The sequence below is a fragment of the Accipiter gentilis genome, chromosome 5, assembly GCF_929443795.1.
Source record: "Accipiter gentilis chromosome 5, bAccGen1.1, whole genome shotgun sequence".
NCBI lineage: Eukaryota > Metazoa > Chordata > Aves > Accipitriformes > Accipitridae > Astur > Astur gentilis.
This window is the reverse complement of record NC_064884.1, coordinates 7,510,777-7,529,609: the sequence shown is the minus strand read 5'-3', so window position 1 is coordinate 7,529,609 and position 18,833 is coordinate 7,510,777. Positions and strand designations below refer to the sequence as shown.

At 45.4% G+C, this 18,833-nt stretch overlaps 1 protein-coding gene across 5 annotated transcripts in view; it reads right to left on the bottom strand.

Annotated features, from left to right (window-relative positions):
• SIK3 (SIK family kinase 3) overlaps positions 1-18,833 on the bottom strand; it is a 92,289-nt gene that overhangs the window by 41,521 nt on the left and 31,935 nt on the right. For 3 of the 5 annotated variants that reach the window (XM_049799302.1, XM_049799303.1, XM_049799298.1), the window contains exon 2: positions 1,093-1,209. In XM_049799302.1, the coding sequence (XP_049655259.1) occupies positions 1,093-1,134 (42 nt within the window). In that variant the 5' untranslated portion in view covers positions 1,135-1,209. Of the gene's footprint in view, positions 1-83; positions 716-1,092; positions 1,210-18,833 lie in introns of those variants that run through there. The other 2 variants (XM_049799299.1, XM_049799301.1) reach the window with 2 other exon arrangements.

Here is an 18,833-nt window from a genome sequence, read left to right as displayed (position 1 = left end):
CTCTTGCACCTGAACACTGTCCCCAGGAAGGCCCTTGGACAGTCCTTTCTCCACTTTCCATACCAGCCCAAAGAAGAGCTAACCTTCCATCCACAGCTTGGATGGAAGTCCCCTCCATTCCCAAAACAGCCTGTGACTGAGAGCCCTCTGGCAAGTCCACCACTCCATCAAAGGTGCAGGTAGTTCTGCATGAACCTGGCAGTCAGTTGTCAGCTCTGGCACAATCCTGGGAAGAAGCCTCTGTCCCACAGCTCCCCAGAACTGGGACTGCAAGCAACAGAGAGGAGAGTTTGCACAGAGCTTTTTAGCACTCTGGTTGTAAGTCACTGCTTGAGCCCTTGTATCAGAAAGGCCCAGGGCAGGAGTCTTTCATCTGTCCAACAGCTTCTGAAACAGCTTTTAACATTTCACCAAGGTGTTGGTCCCCTTTGTTCCTCCACTCCCATCACTCTGCTGCCTGCTCGTCTCCAGCCAGTTGCAACTTCCTTGATGTTCTATTTGATCATGCAGTCAGAGGGGCACCACCAAATATGTGTGTAAAAGGCAACACACATGGATTCTGTCTCTGGTGGTTTTGTTTGCAGAGTAAAGATGCCAAACAAGCTGGAGGAAGTCTGCAAACAATATTCAAAAGCAGGTTTGCCGCTGCTATTGATCACCTTCCAGGGATCTTCCTGGGAAGGACTTTCAGCAAGTCCTTGGGGCCACAGGACAACTGGGAAGAGAGAGGAGAGCCAAATAGTCACCTGCTTTCAGTCCTGCTAGCGGGTAAGACTTACTCTCTCCCTCAAATTGAGAAGGGGAGCCCGCATCCTGTTTCAACTGGGAAACTGAAAAGCACACAATAGCCATAAACAAATGGCAAGAGGCCAGCCCACAGCGTAAGTGTGATCTCCCAGAAAATAGAAGGATTAGCCACACTTTCCCCCCACCCCTCTAATCAAAGTTCCCTGAGACCCTGAAAACATAAAAGACTTTCCCATTATTTCACGTAGGAGAAATGGAGGAATAACCCTAGAGAAAGCATTACTATACAGTCAGTGTAAAGCTATCGTGCAAAGGGATGGAAAACCCACTGCAGAGTGCTCCTACCTGGTATAACCTGATGATATGTGGGTGGCAAAGCATCTTCATGATCTGAACTTCTCTAAATATCTTCTTCAGGTTCTCTTCATCCAACTGTGTCTTATCAATTATCTTTATAGCAACCTAGCGGAAGGAGAAAACAAAACAGAGATTATTGACCCAATTGCATATTAGGAAAAGCATTTTTAAAAGACCCTGCCATGCTGAACACTGTACGAAAATAGAAGAGGTTGTCCCTGCCTCAGAGGGCCTGGGATCTGAGCAGCCTCCCAGAATCCAGCCAGTTTGCCACAAATTGGGCAGGGAGAAGCTTTGCTTCCTAATCCTCAGTGTATTTTCCCTACAGAGGGTACCTCCTTAAGAGCAGCATTGCAGAAGGCAGTGGGATTTTTAGGCTGTTGCCCGTTACGGCAGTACAGCATGTTCACAGAGGCACCCAACACTGTCTCGAAAAGCAAGTTACTTCTGAACTCCTGCATATATTTCAAGAGAGTCCAAACATTTGTTGTTTGCTCAAAGGAACCAGTTTCCTAGATCTCACCACCCGGCTTCGCTCTTCAGCCTCGCAACTGTCACATTAACTTACCGCTGGAGGTTGCGCCCAAGCATCAGCCTGAGAGCTGCACTGCTTTGGCATAAAAGCAGCAAGACAGATGGAGAAGTTGCCAGCTAGCCACACAGTGGGGGAACAGCTTTCAGGCACTGAAATCCAGACGCAAGTGGAACAGACCCTATTGCATTATCCACACAACACCTCACTGTAACAGGACTGATAAATACAAGCAGGGATGGAAACGGGGGCGTTCAGGCTTCTAACAATTGAGGTATTTATTTACCTATTTTAAGGCAGAAGTGCTCTATAACGCTACACTAACATAGTTTAAACAAGTCAAAGTGCTTCCAGTCAGCTGCTCTCCAGCCTTGAAGACTCTCTTGCTTCTTTTCCCTCCACCTTCTCCGAGCATCCTTCCCCAGCACTGGCGACTCCCAGCTTTTTTGGGCATGGACAGTAAAGCCATCAGACTCCAAATGGGGAGACACTTCTGTGCTAAAAAGTACCTCCCCTCAAGTCCACTCTGTCATCTGTTTCATCCACACACAGAGAGTAAGGAAAGGAATCTTTTCCGGAAGGCCACGTTTAGCAGGGGAGAAAAGTCAACTGCCAGTGTGATACCTTGCCAGAGCAAACAGATGAGAGAAAAGGCTGCTCTTACTGGCAGAGGAACATTTGCTCTGCTGCTCCTACATCAGATTTCAGCCTTGAGTTAATAAGTACCTTCCTCCCCACCAAGAAACATCAGTGTGAGCGAGCAGCTTTAGTGTGCCAGCCTCGTTCAAGATTTGTGGGCTGAATTAACATCCACCAGCAGGTTTTCTCGCTTAGAGATAGCACTCTCCCTGGGAAGAGAACCGCTTTTAGAAATCTTCTCCTGGTTGCTTTGCTAAAGCATAATTTACAAAACTTCTGTCAAGGAAGACTGCAGAATCATGCAAAGACATGGGGAAGGGCATGCAAAGCAGCACTGCGGTAAAAAACGCTGATGATGCACAACCAGAAAGATTTGACACAGGAGCCCAAAGCCCAATTACATAAATGCTTAGCTTGTAACAGGCTCCAGCATTTGCTAGGGACGAGGACAAGTGCTTCACACACAAAGGCGTGTCATGTCCATGGACAAAAAAAATCAGTGGCACATGATCCAAAACACATGTACTTCTCCTCTCATGCCAAACCCCAAGTGCAATGCTAAACGATGCTCTAACAGGCATGGTGCTGTTTGGAGAAAAACAAACAAACAAAAAAGGATCTTTACGATCTTTAAGGGAACAATCTGAAGCACATGAAAATTAAGCTTCATATTTTATGATAAAATCCCTGCCAGGGGAATAAGTGCCCTGCATGTAAGCAGAACACAGCAGAATCCTGAAAAGGCACCAAGTACAATAAGCTGTTTCTTTCATTTGAAACCTTTAATTCAGAGTACAGGAACGATTCCAGACTTCTAAGTCACTGAGCATGCTTCCTACAGCAAGAACAGAAGCTGAAAGGCAGCCAGGTCTGGCACTCGGCACTAGAAGCTGCTGGCAGGAACGGGGCTAGAGCCGAGACACAAGGTGAAACAGCAGAATGGGACCCCGCTCCGTGAGGCTGCCAAGCACTAACTGGCAGTGATTAACAGGGTGACAAGCCGCTGCTGTCCTGTTCTGGGCTGGCAGCACTCTGGGCTGCAGCTCATCCTCTGCTGAGCAGCAGACAGGCGACAAGCACATGTTTCATTAGCTAGGGTTTTGGTAGATCCGCACCACATAGTTTCAAGTACAATGCTCAGGAGCAGACTGGAAAAGTTAAGAGAGCCAGAGCGGGATTGGAAACCACTCAGTACATGCTTTTCACCAAGCATTTTCCCTGCAAGAATGAGTTTTTATAAAATTTAAACATACATACATATATATATATATACACACATATAAAGCTAAGGGAAGCTTCTCAAAGAGTGCAGCCAAGATGTCTACCAAGAGACATGAGTCATTTTCAGGCACAAATATGTAAATGACAATCCACAGATCTGGAGTATTCCTAAACTCCTTACTCATTTCCCAGCTCTATATTGGCTCTAAGGAAATCTCATTTCCCAGCTTAATTATATGGCTTGAGTTGACACTCTTGTCCAAGTTGAAGGTATGTAGAGCAGCTGATTAAATACGCTGTGGTCAGTAAGGCCAGACAAAACAGAAGAACTGAATTACTCTGTTTTTCTCTCTGATAACACGGGGCAGGGAGAACCAGGCTGCCATCTCACAAGCTTGCCTGCCCCACGCTTGTCACCTCGCTACGCTGCGGGCTTTACACGTGGTGCCCTGAAACTCCACACCCACAAGACACACAGTACCTGAATCGGTAGCAAAGGAACACAAACTCCAGCCAGAAAATGTCTTCTTGTGAAGATCTTACTGTGAGTTTGGCCAAATGGGCGGCCCTTGAGCAAACCTAAACCCATCCTCAAAAGTTACAAGGAGGTTTCTTCAAAATCTTTTCATTCCATTCAAATGCCTCCAGCAACTGATGTAACATAAAAGGTAAAATCTCCTGAAAAAGCCTGAGGAAACCACCTTGTGCTCCGGTTTAGGTTTCGGGAAATTCAGAGCTTCCTCATGAATATGCAAGAATGGAAGTAGGAAAACCCCCCTGTGCTCACCGCAGAAGGGAAAGCACAGGGAATTTCAGGGGTGAGGGGCTTGCATTTCACCTGGGGCTTTGCATTGGTACTTTACTTGGTTGTTTCAGAGGTTTCCTCTTTAGTTTGTTTCAGAGGATTGCTTTTTTTCCAGAAGGAAGGAGTGGTTTCAAGGCTTTCCAGAACAGACAGAGTTGGTTTCTCCATTCCTGCATTTCCCAGCTGGCTAATATTCTCCCTTCCCTTGAAAGATGATTCAGGATTTCAACAGAAAAAAGACTGGCTGAAGTCCTCTGGTCACATCAGCCAGACTGACTTCATCTAAAACTTGGTCGCAGGGAAACAACCACAATGGATTCTGCCCTGCTAAGTGCATGCTTTCCTTCCGCTGGGAGAGTCTGCCCTGCCTAAGCCTCCTGACCAGGAAAGAGCCCCTGCAACTGCACACCCTCCTCCTCCTTCTCCTTCTTCTCCTCCTCCTCCTGGGTTTTGCTCCATCCTCCAAGCTCTTGATGCAGGTTATGCACACAAGTTTGCAGTTTTTGGTTACAGTTCCTCCTGCTAGCAGTAACTTGCTGCTGCCATCACAAAACCATCTCACCCCAGGAGAAAGCATCAAGAAAGTACAGGCAAATAGGCTTCCCACTCCAACCGAAGGGAACACTAACGTTTATGGCACCACTAGAACTAGCACTCTGTGGTATTATTTATGTAAAAAGAATCAGTTTCAGGTAGTGTCATGACACACTAAAATCCCAAACCCAAAATCAAGTGCATTCCCTCATGCTTGCAAATACCACATAAAATAGAGAGAAGCGAGCAAGACTAAATGTCATTAAATAAAGCACAAATTTGGCTACAAGTAGAAGTGGAAGAAAACCATGATCTAATTTCTTAAACAATGAAATATCCATAAAAAAGGAGTCTGAAAAATTAACTGTTCTTTTATCAAAAGTTAATGAAGCTTACAGGCAGTAGGATACATGCCAACTCCGGAGCATACATGCTGCTACCAATTAACAAAGTGTTCCCTCCATTTCTAAACATTTCATTTTTTCCTTCTTGAATCCAAGTAAAACTTACACCAGTAATTTGAGGAAGAAATCGTTACTTGGAAAAAATGCTAAGTTGCTAAAAACAACAGTTGGTAGAGAGAAGGTAAGGTGTTCAAACTGATGCCCGCAAAAGACACTGTGGAGGTCTTGCTCTTCAGGGCCAGAAGGCTCATCCATTGTATTTCCAGATTTTTCTTCTGGTGCACTTCAGCTGAACACTGCTCTGTATTTATTTTTTTTATTTTATTCTAACACTGTGCTCAGTATGTGTGCATGCCAGGCAAAAGGCTTGTGAGAAGTAGTGGAAATTTCAACCACAGATTAGCATGCATCCTCGTTTTGGCTGGGATAGAGTTCATTTTCTTCCTAGTAGCTGGTATAATGTTGTGTTTTGGATTTAGTATGAGAAGGATGTTGATAACACACTGATGGTTTCAGTTGTAGTGTTTAGACTAAGTCAAGGATTTTTCAGCCTTTCATGCCCAGCCAGCAAGAAGGCTGGAGGGGCACAAGAAGTTGGGAGGGGACACAGCCAGGACAGCTGACCCAAACTGGCCAAAGGGATATTCCATACCATGTGATGTCATGTCCCATATATAAACTGGGGGGAGTTGGCCAAGGGGGGAATCGCTGCTCAGGAACTAACTGGGCATCAGTCGGCGAGTGGTGAGCAACTGCATCGTGCATTACTTGTCCTTCTTGAATTATATTTCACTCTCTTTTTGTTATCTTCCTTTTCATTACTGTTATTCTTTTCATTTTATTTCAATTATTAAACTGTTCTTACCTCAACCCATGAGTTTTACTTGTTTTCGATTCTCCTCCCCATCCCACTGGGGGGGGAGGAGTGAGTGACCGGCCGCGTGGTGCTTAGTTGCTGGCTGGGGCTAAACCACAACAGCATGAAAGCAAAAGGGGTGGTTAGGGAACTAAAGGAGAGGAACTGAAACTCTGGAAGGCCAAAAGGGCACAAGCAGTTATCCCCAATATCAACATGTCCCCCTGCATCAAATGGGAAGTCAAGAGGGCCAGAAACTATATTTCAGGCCAAAACAGCAAGTTGCTTTCACTGCACCCCAAAATTATACGTTCCTATTTTGCATTGAGAGACCAGATTTTAAAATCTGGTGGCCACCAGAACTAGAAGACAATGCCAAGGGTGAGAGTCTCCTAAACGAGGCACAAGTCTCAGTGTAAGACAGAATACCTACTTGCAGGAATTAAAATTATATAGACATCCTGTTTATCAGCTAAGCGTGGCTAATATTCATACAGACTTCCTTGAATCAATACTGCCCTGCTAACAAGAAGGGAAATAAATTGCTGGGTGTCCAGGTGGATGGGCAGGAGGAAGACGGGGTGGCACAGGGGCAGGGAGAGGACAGCCACCATGCTCTTAACTGTTCCAACTTCTTGGAAAGTATATGAGAGGGGGAAAAAGGTAGGAGCAAAACATCTGTTTTCAGTGGAAAGCAGCCATGAAACAGCGAACGTTTCCTTTTTCTTCTGCACAGTGAACAAAGGAAAAAGCTAAAGACCCTGTCCTGGGCTAACACCTATTACTTCATGCCACACATTTGCTTAGATCTAATTATAACTATAATTAAACTATAATTAAAGTTTCCTGCATGGATGATCAGTCCATAAAGAAACCACCTTTTCCATTTCGGGTCAGTTGTTTCTATAGCAGCCTACGTTAAAAATCAGGAAAACCCCCACTTCTTTCGGAATGTGACCATGTGATCAGCCTAATCAGTAATCATTATAAAAGTATAATTATGCCAGTAAGTGTTTCCATAAGTCAGCAATTGATCTCCTCAATGTAACAAGAGCCAACAGATGGCACCGACAAATTGACTGCATTGAAAAAAATCAACATGTTTATTTAGGAGAACCACATTTCCTAGAATTGTTCCAAGGAGTCCTCCTGCTCCAAATTCCTCCTGGAAAACCCTCAATAAACATTCACTGCATGTATTCTGCTGTAGATGAACCTATCCACTCAACTTGGTTCCCGTGTTGTTCTCTCTGAGGGCACATGGCTGAATACAAATGAATGAAAAGCTGCCACCAGTGCAGCTCTTTCATGAATGAATAAACCTGGAGAAGGCCAATCTAAATGCAAAGGCAGGCACATGGGTTCCCTCTATGTTTGCAAGTTATGTCAGCTAAGAAGCCCTCTCCTTTCCATCGGCTAGAGCTACAGTCTTACTAGGCTGACAAGATGAGCTGTCAGAGGGATGGACAGAGAAGAACTTCTTCCAGCTGCTCCTGCCTCCCAGAAACACTTGGGAAGCTTGGGAACATGGCCTGTTTGGATTATGCAGCTGCTGGAGGGGTAGAAATCACTCCGGTAAGCAGATACTGAAGCTGCACAGGACCTTCAGAACTCCAGTTAGCAGAGACCAGAAGTAAGACAGAGGGAAGGAAAGGAAAAAGGAAAGGAAAGGAAAAAGGAAAGGAAAGGAAAAAGGAAAGGAAAGGAAAAAGGAAAGGAAAGGAAAAAGGAAAGGAAAGGAAAAAGGAAAGGAAAGGAAAAAGGAAAGGAAAGGAAAAAGGAAAGGAAAGGAAAGAAAACAAACCCTCAAGAGTGAAAAACCTGACATCAGCAGTGGATGGAAACTGCAAAGCATGGCTGTCCGGTCCCAGCACTGACAGCACAAGGAAACCTCTAGGGTACGGTCATATTTAGATGTTAAATACAGCATCCTCCGTACCTTCTCTTTGCTGCAAGCAGAATGGTGAGCACTGAGTGGCTGCAATGCACCTACCATGGGACTGAAGCTCGGCTGTTTACTCTCTCCAGCTGACCTGCACCACACTACACACTCCGGTGTCATCATGTATCCCATGCCGTAGATCAGGCTCCACTACTGCCTTTTTCCCCGCATTAGAGCTGTATAGTCAGAAGAGCTCTGCAGACCAGATAAGCAAGCAAGTATATACAGAAGATGATATGCGTATTAGCTACACGTGGAGGCACTTAACTGGCATATGGACACACAGCTGTGATAAAAACAAAATTTGAACTCTAGGCTACTGCCGGTCATGTCCCTTTTCAGGAGCTCAGTTTGATAGATGTCACTCTACAGCAACGCCACATTTCCGTATGGACAGTTGGATGGCAGAGGCACATGTTTTTCAGGCAAGCTGTCATCACAAGTCTGCTTGTGTGTTTAGGGTCACTAAAAGTGATCCCTCTAGATGCAAATAGGCAATTTGAACAGTTTATAGTCATAAGAAAACACTTGACAAAAAAAGATGCACTCTGACAATCTAGATACCAGACAATAGCTTGTTGCTGAACCAGTGAGACTTCTCTTGACAAGCTCATGGGCAAAACAGAGGCATCTCCTCCTCAGAATTAACTAACTAGCAGAAACCACCTAACTAAAAGTGACGTAGCAGATAAAACAAGGCCATTCTGCAGCAAAATCAATGGCTTTTGGAGGTGGCACAAACACAAATATTGGCAGCAACTGAAAGCAGGAAACTGTGGACCGAGATGCGTACAGAAAAGTTGCATTTGCTCAGGAAGGAAGTTATCACCTTGTCCACATCCCTCTTCAGAATCAATGCAGTGACTTGTGTCTTGCACAAGGTGAAGAAAATACTGATGGCGTTTTGAGAAAAGTCAATACGTCCAAATCCTCTTGGCCTGCTGCAATGTTAATACCCTGCTTGTGTGAACGCTGTACTCTGCTATGACCTTTCCTTGGCCCCTGGGGAACAGAACTGGTATTTCAATGACAGAAGCACAAACCCCACATTCACATCTACAACTCAGCATACCAGCTAAACCCAGTTAAGAAAATCTCATCATTTCAGCGCATACACAACAGCCTACAAATGTGGTTGGAACCATCGCAACCAGGGGAAACTCATCTAACAGCATCCCCTAGGAGCCCAGCCTTTACCTGTGCTGACTACCAATATACCAGTTCCTCATTTTCCAGTCTTGTGTTAACACTACGCTAGCAGCTGCAGCTTCTCTTTTCAAAAAGAAACTATCAAACACATACAAGAGCTGAATGCCCCCCGCCCAAACACACCGCTTCACAGCATGAACTTAAGTCTCAAATGGTGACTTAATCCCAAATGCAAATTCTTTCCTTTCCTATTCTGAAAGGTGCAAGGGATGACAGGTATACTCTTGCACATTCAGACACAGCAATAATGTTCTGCAAGCAGCGAGCAAGCTTGATCACATTGCTGAAACTAGCTTCCAGGAACTGTATTCTCCCCCACTTGTCACAGTTACCTTGCATCACAGGTCAGCAACAGTGTGGTTCTGTAGAGCTTCTCCTAATTATTTCATCACCTGGGGTAACAGCAGGAAACAACAGAGAGATTCTAAGCTACCTTCACCAGCTGCCGAACATGCTAACACGAACTACATCACAGGCTTGCTGAACAGCATTAAGGGCATTAAGATTGCAGGGAAAGGCAAGGGAATTGTAACCAGAGATGCCAATTAGATAAACGAACTGTTTCAGTGCATGAAGAAGCTCCTTCTGCAAGTCGGAGGTGCTGCAAGCCTAAGTTCTTCGGCTTGCAGCAGGCACACACCATGAAGCATCACCTCAGACTGCAAGCATAAGACTTGAGAAGAGGCAGTGCAGAGGGACAGGCTGCAGCACTTCGCACAGAACTGCCCCAGCCATCCGCTGCTGGTTTGTTGCGAAGAGCATGTCTAGGTTGTACAGTATTACTACATAATACTACAAAACCTGATGGCAGCTCAGTTGGTTACCTGGTCTTCAGGCTGATCAGAACTTCAGAAGACCAAACTGTGAGCAAGGAGGTCAGCCATACGCAGCTTAGGCACAGGAATTCCTTAAGGTACACCACATCTACCTCTAGCCTTTATCCTCCTTAAAGGCAAGATTTCCAGAATCTTTTCTAACTTCTGGTCAGATGTTGAATCTCCTGGTCCTGGCCACTACTGCCTTTTCTTCCTCAGCTACAGCAAGAGACTACACTGGATTGAGCCAAAGGCAGAGCAAGTCTTGGGAAACCAGATTACAGGTTGTCACACCTAACCAATTCAAACAAAAGTATGGTATATGCACACAATTCCTGTCTCTCCTAAATTCCGTCAGGTTCCCATTGTACCATGTTTATATTATGCCTGACCTCTCCATCTTTTCATTTAGCACTGTTACAAGAGCAGAAAAACTCTCCAGTTCCACAACTTCAGCTGACATCTGTGAGAGTAATTTGTTTTTAGTTCAGAAGCCTTATAAAATTACTATAATGCTTAACAGATGCAAGTCTAAGAACTTCACAGGAGTCAGAACCTTGAATTAGAGGTGGTATGGAAAATTATTTATTTATCCTAGTCAAGGGAAAAAAGCAAACCATACCCACAAATGGCAGCCTACAGTGATGGCCTGCACTACTATGCTTAAATATGTCCACATGTCCATCCATAGATAGCAGGCACAAAGAACTGAATGCCTGGTTGTGTGGTTTAATTGAACTCCTTCATACCTTGACTATAAATGCAGAATGTCTAAGAACTGGTATTAATAGTTAGCCTAAGCCTAAGGAAAAGCAGCTCAGGTAAAAGCCAAGTAAAGGCCCCTCTCCCCACCGATGTTGGACCCCCCCCCAGCACAGCTCTTCCTTGACTTCTTTACATCTTGTTTTCACCTCAGGATCTTTGATCTAATGAGAGTCTTTCTGTGGCAGAGATTGAGATCTCCCAAACCAGTGCAGGCTGTAATTGGTTCACAAAACTCAAGTTGCAAATTAGGCCACTATCTGGTCACATCTAACCTGAGTTGCGGGTGTAAAACACATCATACAGGTATTTAATGGGAAAACAGCTTTTGCTCGTAGCATTCGCAGTGGCCCTACAGTAATTACAGGGGGATCTGCCGAGGCAATGCAAGTACTGTGTGGGTTTGCTGGAGTGAAAGGAATGAAAATTCAGCAATGAACAGTGCTGTGGTTCAGCCGTACGATCTGCTGACAGTCTGCAGCGCTACCTCCATGGGTTCTATGCAAATTAAAAGCAATCTTGGCACTTACTACACAAAGACTGCACTTGCTAATTAAAACCGGTTTTTGAATGAGCTTAGTTAAACTAGTGCAGAACTTTATGGAGGTACATTTAAATTGATGTAAACCAGTTAACTAGTCAAATGCGATGTGAAAAAACAGAATCCAGTCACGTAAGCTTGACTATTCTGTAGAAGAGGCTCAGATCCAGTCACTCTGGCCAGCAGATGGGAACGCAGCATTTCTGCTTAGGCCTGACCGGGCTCTTGCTTATGCTACAGCTTGGCCTCCCAGCAACCTGCACACAAGCAAAGCCAAGAGGTGAATCAAAATCTGGGAGGATGCTTGCGCACCTTGGTCCCCTTTCAATACAGGTTAACCTCCACCTCAGGACACTGCGTTCAAACTGGTTTCTTAATCGCTCTCCACCCATAAAGTAGTTAAGCAGCTGAACTTTTGTCCAAAAGCACTGAATCAGCAAGGTCGGGTCATGTCTATGCAATGCTGGCCATCAGGATGTGGCACCGACCTCATTTTAAATCAAGGGGAATGGAGAAAAAGTCCAGGAAAAGGAGATGACAATGTTCTTACCTTTATCAGCCATATTTCCCACACACGCAGAGCGGCACACATCGCGCTGCATGTAGGAGGGGAAGCACAAAGAAGCTCGTATGTGCTCCGCTTCACACCTTGGCAGAGATGGCAAGCGCTGAGCGTCCAAGGGGAAGATTGGGAAAGGAGGGGGAGAGGCAGCAGGACACCATGGGGCAGGATGCCACGGGAGGGTGGGCTGCCTGGGAGACAGAGCCAGCTAGAAGAGGAGGCAAAGCCACTGCCGAGAAGAAAGTCAAAACACCTTTCCCAAGCAGAGTTCAATCCCATGCCCCGGCACACGGTCACTGAGGGGAACTTAATCAGAAAGGACACTGCCATCACCCAACGCTGCCGTGGTTGTTCCAGGTTTCTTCCAGAAAATGCATGCGTGACTCTGCCAAAGCGTTCAATGTTGTCATTTGTATTTAATGTAAAGTTTTTAGCAAGTTCAAATGTACATTAGATTTCCTCTCCCCCATATTTCACAGCTTCTAACAACTAAAGGAAATCCCAGTGCTGCATTACAGCTCAGCAGACAGCACAGTCCCCCAGACCACTACAAAATGCCTGACTGTAACCAGGTGAGACCAAAGACATGTCAGTTAACCTCAGAGGGCATTTATGCCCTGGGTTTACCATAGTTCTTTTGTTTGCAAAGACAGGAGAGGGGAGGAGACTACAATGAATTCATTTACAGTATCAGTCTGACACGTGTCAGACACCCGCAGTGATATCCAACATAATGCAGCAGGCTGTAACAGTATCAGGAAAATTAGAGCACTTCTGAGAAAAGCTTCCTGTTATTAAGTGCTGGGGTCTCCCTCACTTGCAGGAGTTACACCCAGAATGATACTGACTGGCACTAGGTTGAAGACATGACTTCCACGCTTCCACTCAATGCTGGTACGGTCTTTTTTCAAACGCAGAGTTGTGTACCTCACAGCCTCTCTGAAAAGCCCAGTGAAGGAATAAGCAAATCAAATCCATATGGAGAAGTGCGTTGGATCATCTACGACTAACGCCATCAACTGTTTCTTTTGGGCACTTCCACATGTGAACGCTTTCCATGGTTACTCCTTCCCTTCCCTCCATCCTCTCCACTCCCACCCCTCTCACAGCCACCTCCAGCTGGCAGATGAGGATGGAACACAGCCCCCAGCCCAGTGGGTCAGCTTCAAGGTTGCACTGCAGGCTAAGCATTCAATAAAAACAAGATTCAGCTTACCAACGCCTTCAATACCCATTTGTCAGTATTGGGACAGGAGATGTTAGTTGTACATTGTAACTGACCACCATTCAGACACACGACTCCTAACCTCTTGAGATTGCCAGTTTAAGATTTAGAGGGCCTGTCAAAGGGCCCATGTTGCTAAAACTAAAAAGCCCATCAGTGTCCAATCACCAAAGCTTCATTACCATGTACCACACCAAAGTAAGAGCACCTTGCAGGAGCACAGGTGCAAACTCTTAAGCTGCAACTGATGTACTGTTGCTTCAACTAGAACCAAGCGATAGTTGAAGCAGCAAGCACACCAACCAATATATCCAGCTCATTTCAGGGGCCAGAGTCAAGACCTGCTTGCAAGATCACCTATACTCCAACGAGACCATTTCTTACATTGCTAATGCTCTTGCCTGCAGCCAGCAGAGCTAGAGGAAATCATACGAGACTGTAACTCACTGGCACTGCGTTAGAGCAACACTAGACTCTTGGACCGAGTTGCTTAGCAGCAGAGTTTTGGAAATGTAGTCGCATGCAGGAAGAAATCTGTCACAGCAGGCTACGCACCAAGAATGCTGTACGGCAGCAGCCACGGGTCCGCCTGCTGCGAAACTAAGCTGTACTTGCTGCAACACAGAGAACTCGTTTGAGGGCAGATGAGGAACGAGACTCACAGTCTACCTTCCAGGTTTTTTTAGGGAAAGACCCATCTCAAATATCAATAGGAAGTCTTCACAAAACTGCTAGGATATTAGAACAAGCAGGTTTTAAAAGTGTTATTGAAAGTTCCCCTGGACTGATATTTTGCTCTCATTCAGTCATGACCTAAAAACGCAAGGGACAAGGAAAAGCAGTACATTCCAGGTACGCAGCTTAAAATTAGACTCAGGTTTGAATGCAAGTGGATTGGATTATTAAAAAACAAAAGCTCAGAAGCAAGGAAAGTCAGACAACGGTGTGCATGAAGCGGTGTCAAGAAACACACTGTACTTTGGGGTTTGAATATTGTTAAGCAATACTTATAATGCCAAGATCACTACTCAGATTGACAGGTCTCCAGTGAGAAGAGGGAAAACCTTAACCTCGCTCATGTCAGAAACACGTACTGAGCAGCACACTGGTGCACTGCAACAGGTTTCTCTCTCAACAAGTCACGAGTAGCTGGCTATTTTTTAACAACAAGAGCAACACGTACACAGCAAGAACATCTCTGGTTTGGCTCACCAGTCTTCCATACAATGCAAGAAATCCTATTGCCATACATTGCAATCAGGAAAAATAACTGCACCAGGATGTGCAGCAGAGCCACAGGGAGCCTTTGCACCGGCTTCCAATTTATTTCTTGAGGCTCCTTAAGGGTTAAAGCAGAGGACTTCTGGAAGATATTAAGCACTGATGTTTTGGCTTCCCTTCTGCAAACAGCAACAACCTCCAGAGGAATCTGTCATCCCATATAACAATCCCTTTCACTCAACCTCAGCGGCCCGTTCCCTTTGCCTCGCCACAGCCTAAGCGGCAGTGGCTCCGTGCTGAGCTATTACACCGAATTATGCCCACATTGCAGGGAGGAGGCCAGGTTCTGCAGCAACGCCAGCATTCGCAATATTTTTAATATGGAATTACATTATGTGCAGTAATATTCAGAAGCATAATAGCTCCTGGTTAAAGAAGAAGGCTATAAGAACATTAAATATCACATTGGGATCACAGTATCAGAGAAAATCGAAAGCGACAGATAAGATGGAATGAATCACTATTCCACTTCATATGCCATCAAGTCCGCTTGGGAATATGGTATTCTGGGCTCTGAAATGCAAACTTGCACAGATATTTTCCTAAGCCTGTAAGCGTTAGGTCTTTTCTATACCGAAGTGAATCTACTTGGATATTCAAAATAAATCAAAAGCAATAGCCAGTGCTACAGCACACACTTGCAGATAAGGCAGTTACGCTGTAACGTTGCTACAACTCAGTGACTGCCAAACACTAAAGTCTCGTGCCAGGGTACCCCCCCAGTGAATCACGAGTACTTCTCAAAGGGTCTGCAGCTAGCTCTGCTCCCATGACACCAGCAAGAACGCCAAATGCTCTGCACTGAGGAACTGGCACCTAGCAATTGTCAACTTCTTCCACAACTACAAATATCCACATGTCACCATTTATAAAGGCTGCAAAATGACCAGAAAGACAATGAAATCAGAGCTATGAAAAATATCTCATCTGATAGGCAAAGTCCTAAGGCAGCCATTAGCTATCAGCATGTCAAGGTTTTGCATACAACCCATCGAAGTTAAAGATTTCAGATGCAGAAAATGTTCCTGTGTGCACCAACAGTATGCTGTTTGCAGGGACTGCATCTTCAATACAGCTGCGACTGGAGGCACGCTGGAGAGCACAGAGGCCCTGCAGCCTGGCTGCGTGGAGACAGACAGACTGCCCAGCTGCAGAGCGTGCCGATGCTGCACGTGCCCTTCATTACTCTGCAGGGGTATGGGTAGGGTGAGAGGCTCTTCCAGGGCACAAGCTTGTTCCCCATTCAGTTTCTGTATGCCAGTAAACACTGCTCCCTCACCCAGTACCTCCAAGATCACAACTAGAAGGTGATAGTAAACCCTTTATTTCTGCCATTATTTTTAAAGGTGCCAAATGCATTAATGCTACAGGATCTGGAGTATACTGAGCGGGAAGAGACCAAGATTTCGACTGGAAAGTGAAGGATGAAGCAAAATGCCAGATCTAGATATGTATTCAGAAATTTTTAGACACTGCGTTTCCAGCAACAGCCTTTATACAGTTTGCCATGATTAGATGGCAGTTTCTATGGGAACAAATAAGCAGCGTCCCCGTCACAAGATGTCTTGTAAATGGTACTTTCTTACAGCTTAGCATGAAACGCACCATCCACTTGGTACATCTGGAGATGTAGGCTCCCAGGCTCCTCAGCATGACGGTGTTTTAAATGCTGAGGGCAGTGTACGTGTGCATTTATGATGAATATCCACTGCTTTGCAAGACTGTACTAGCCGTCAGGACTAATGTATTCTCAGTGGCAGCCAACCCATTCAACATCTGCTTTAATTTGGGCAACTTCTGCCCGTATAAACGTTTCTTCTGGGAGCAGTCCTTTTCTTTGTGAAAAATGCAGGCAGTGGTGGAGTGCCAGTGCCACAACCAAACTAGCATAGACCAGCTGAGAGAAGATGGCCACCTCTGGGAAAGGTACAGCAATTTGGAGATAAAAAGCACCATGAAGGCTAAGCATTTCTTACCTTCTATGCCAGACGTTAGAGCTCATTTTTTCTCCGGACGACTCATCCTCTTCACCCCCCTAAAACCATCCCCAAACACCTACAGGCTGAACTTTAAGAACTGATGAAGCATCTGAGCCAATTAAAGCCTGAATCTCAGAAAAATTTCTCATGTCGCAGCATAGCCTAACAAAGACACTCCAGATCAGGTTATCAGCTTTTGAGGCAGAATTGTAACAGATATGCTCGAAGTGCTTTCAGTACAAAGCCAATGTAGTCATTATGCTCAAAAGAGTCCAGTATTTGTGCGCACGTAAGGCACCAATACACACAGTATCAACCAACAAACGCTGGTTTCATATCTCAGCGCAGCGCCAGATCTGCACACCTCCAGAGGGGAGACCCAAGCAACAGCAAACATTCGCTCGTGCAAGCGAGTCTGTGAATCGGGCCCAAAGCCAGCAGCTAGGGGTAGACAACAACAGCATCTCTGCTGCGGATTCACTTAGCACACAGTTCAACTACTGCCTGCTCAGAACAGTTCTTGAAAGGCTGTAGTTCACCTCTCAGAGAGGTCTCCGTCAATAACATGTTTACTATGTGCCTGCAAAACCTAGTAACTTTAGTCTGCGTTTGCTTCAAAAGGGAATAGAAATGATCAAACCAATGCAACACAAATTTGTAGCCCTAAAATGACAGAATTTTCCTTGCAGTTAGAAGAATACAGAAGTAAGCAATTTTATTCTCAAAAACATTGCCTCTACCTACTATCTCCACTCCTTCAGTTAATTAAAAATCCCTCAATTAGCCGATCTAGGGTGGGTTAATGTTACTGTCAGGAAGATCTTTTCCACCCTCCCCTGGGCCTGAAAACAACCGTGGCTGCCTCCATCCCCCTGATTACACAAAAGAACATTTTCAGACTCAGCAAAGGTTCCAGAGTATCACCACCCCTCACTCCAAAACTGTTATGAAATGAAGTGGAAATTTTTAGGAAGAGAAGCCAAAAGTGAAACTGTAAGGAATGTAGCCTTCAACACATTAACCCTCAACAACCAAGAGAAAAAAATTCCAAGCACTGGGTAGCCCCTTCCTCACCCTAGTCTTGCACATGCTTTGCAGTAGTAGCAAACCACATTGTGCCAGCGTTAGCACCACAAATTTCAGGAAAGCTGCCTCCCCTGTGCTCCCACCCCATCTATTTCCCGTTATTTGCACTGACTCAGAAAGACAATTACTAGAGCTATTAAAATTAGCGACCTTAAAACCTCAATCCGGTCACAGCAGCATCTCTGCCATAAAGGGAACAGGCAGCGTAGTGGTACAGATGATGTCCATAAACCAGCACACCCAGGGAACCGCCTAGCTGGGATCTTACTCCACTGTTACCATCGGTCACCCTGCACTGCAAGGGACTTCTGTGGGGACACTGCTGAAAAGGAGAGCCTCTCTGGGCACAACAGGAATGGCAAAGTTGAAGCTCAACTTGTTTGATGTTTCCAACCTATTGATCTTCCCCAAACACCCTGTAAGGCGGGAAAACCACTGGCTGCCTCCACCCTTCTGCTTTCAGCAGTTTATAAAAGTACAAAGGAAGATGCAAGGCTGGCAACTTACGTTCCATCATGAAGCTTGGCTTAAAATAAACCCATGTTCTGCAGTGGTATTTCCACCCAAGGGTGAGGGGGAATACCTAAGTCAAGTCAGAAATTTCCTTGCTCTTAGCAAGTGAGAAGCTCACAGCTCACTGAGGACAAAAACACCCTTGCAGTTATTTCCACTAAGGGTTGCCAGTGATGTCAGAACACAGTACTTGCCTCTTGTAACTTTAGGAAGCTTGCTTCTCCCACCAAAACCAGAAAGATTAGCTTAAAATTTAAATTTGTTTCATAACAAAGACAGAAGCTCCTTCCATAGCAGTAACTGCACAGACCAACTTTTTACAGAATCACATTTCACTTCAGTGTAGAACTGAATTACAACACTCAAGAAGCCTACAAGCCACTTCCAACAATAGTACCCGATTTTTCTTATCGGTAGAAATGACTTAAACCCACAGATAACATACTCGGGAGTTGAAAGCCTACTTCAAAGCCAAAACACCATACAGCAACGATCTCTCAGGGAAGCATGGTACAGCGTGGTCTGAGCAAAAGGGCACCCAGACGGACAACTGCTGTGCAACGAGAAAAGACTGCCGAAGCCACCCGTGCAAACTGGCTCCCATGTGGGTTGGCGTGCTTCCACCTGTGCCGGATGTTGATTACTACTTCATCGCAGAGGAAAGAGCCTTGGAGACCAAGGGTACTTCTGCAAATCTCCTGTCCTCAAGGACCTCACAGTCCTACAACACACAATACCTCCTCACACCGCTCAAGCAGCCAGCGAGAGCCCTTAAGATGCACGTTTTCCCCTTCTGAAGGTGGATAAGCTGAGGAGTCCTCCC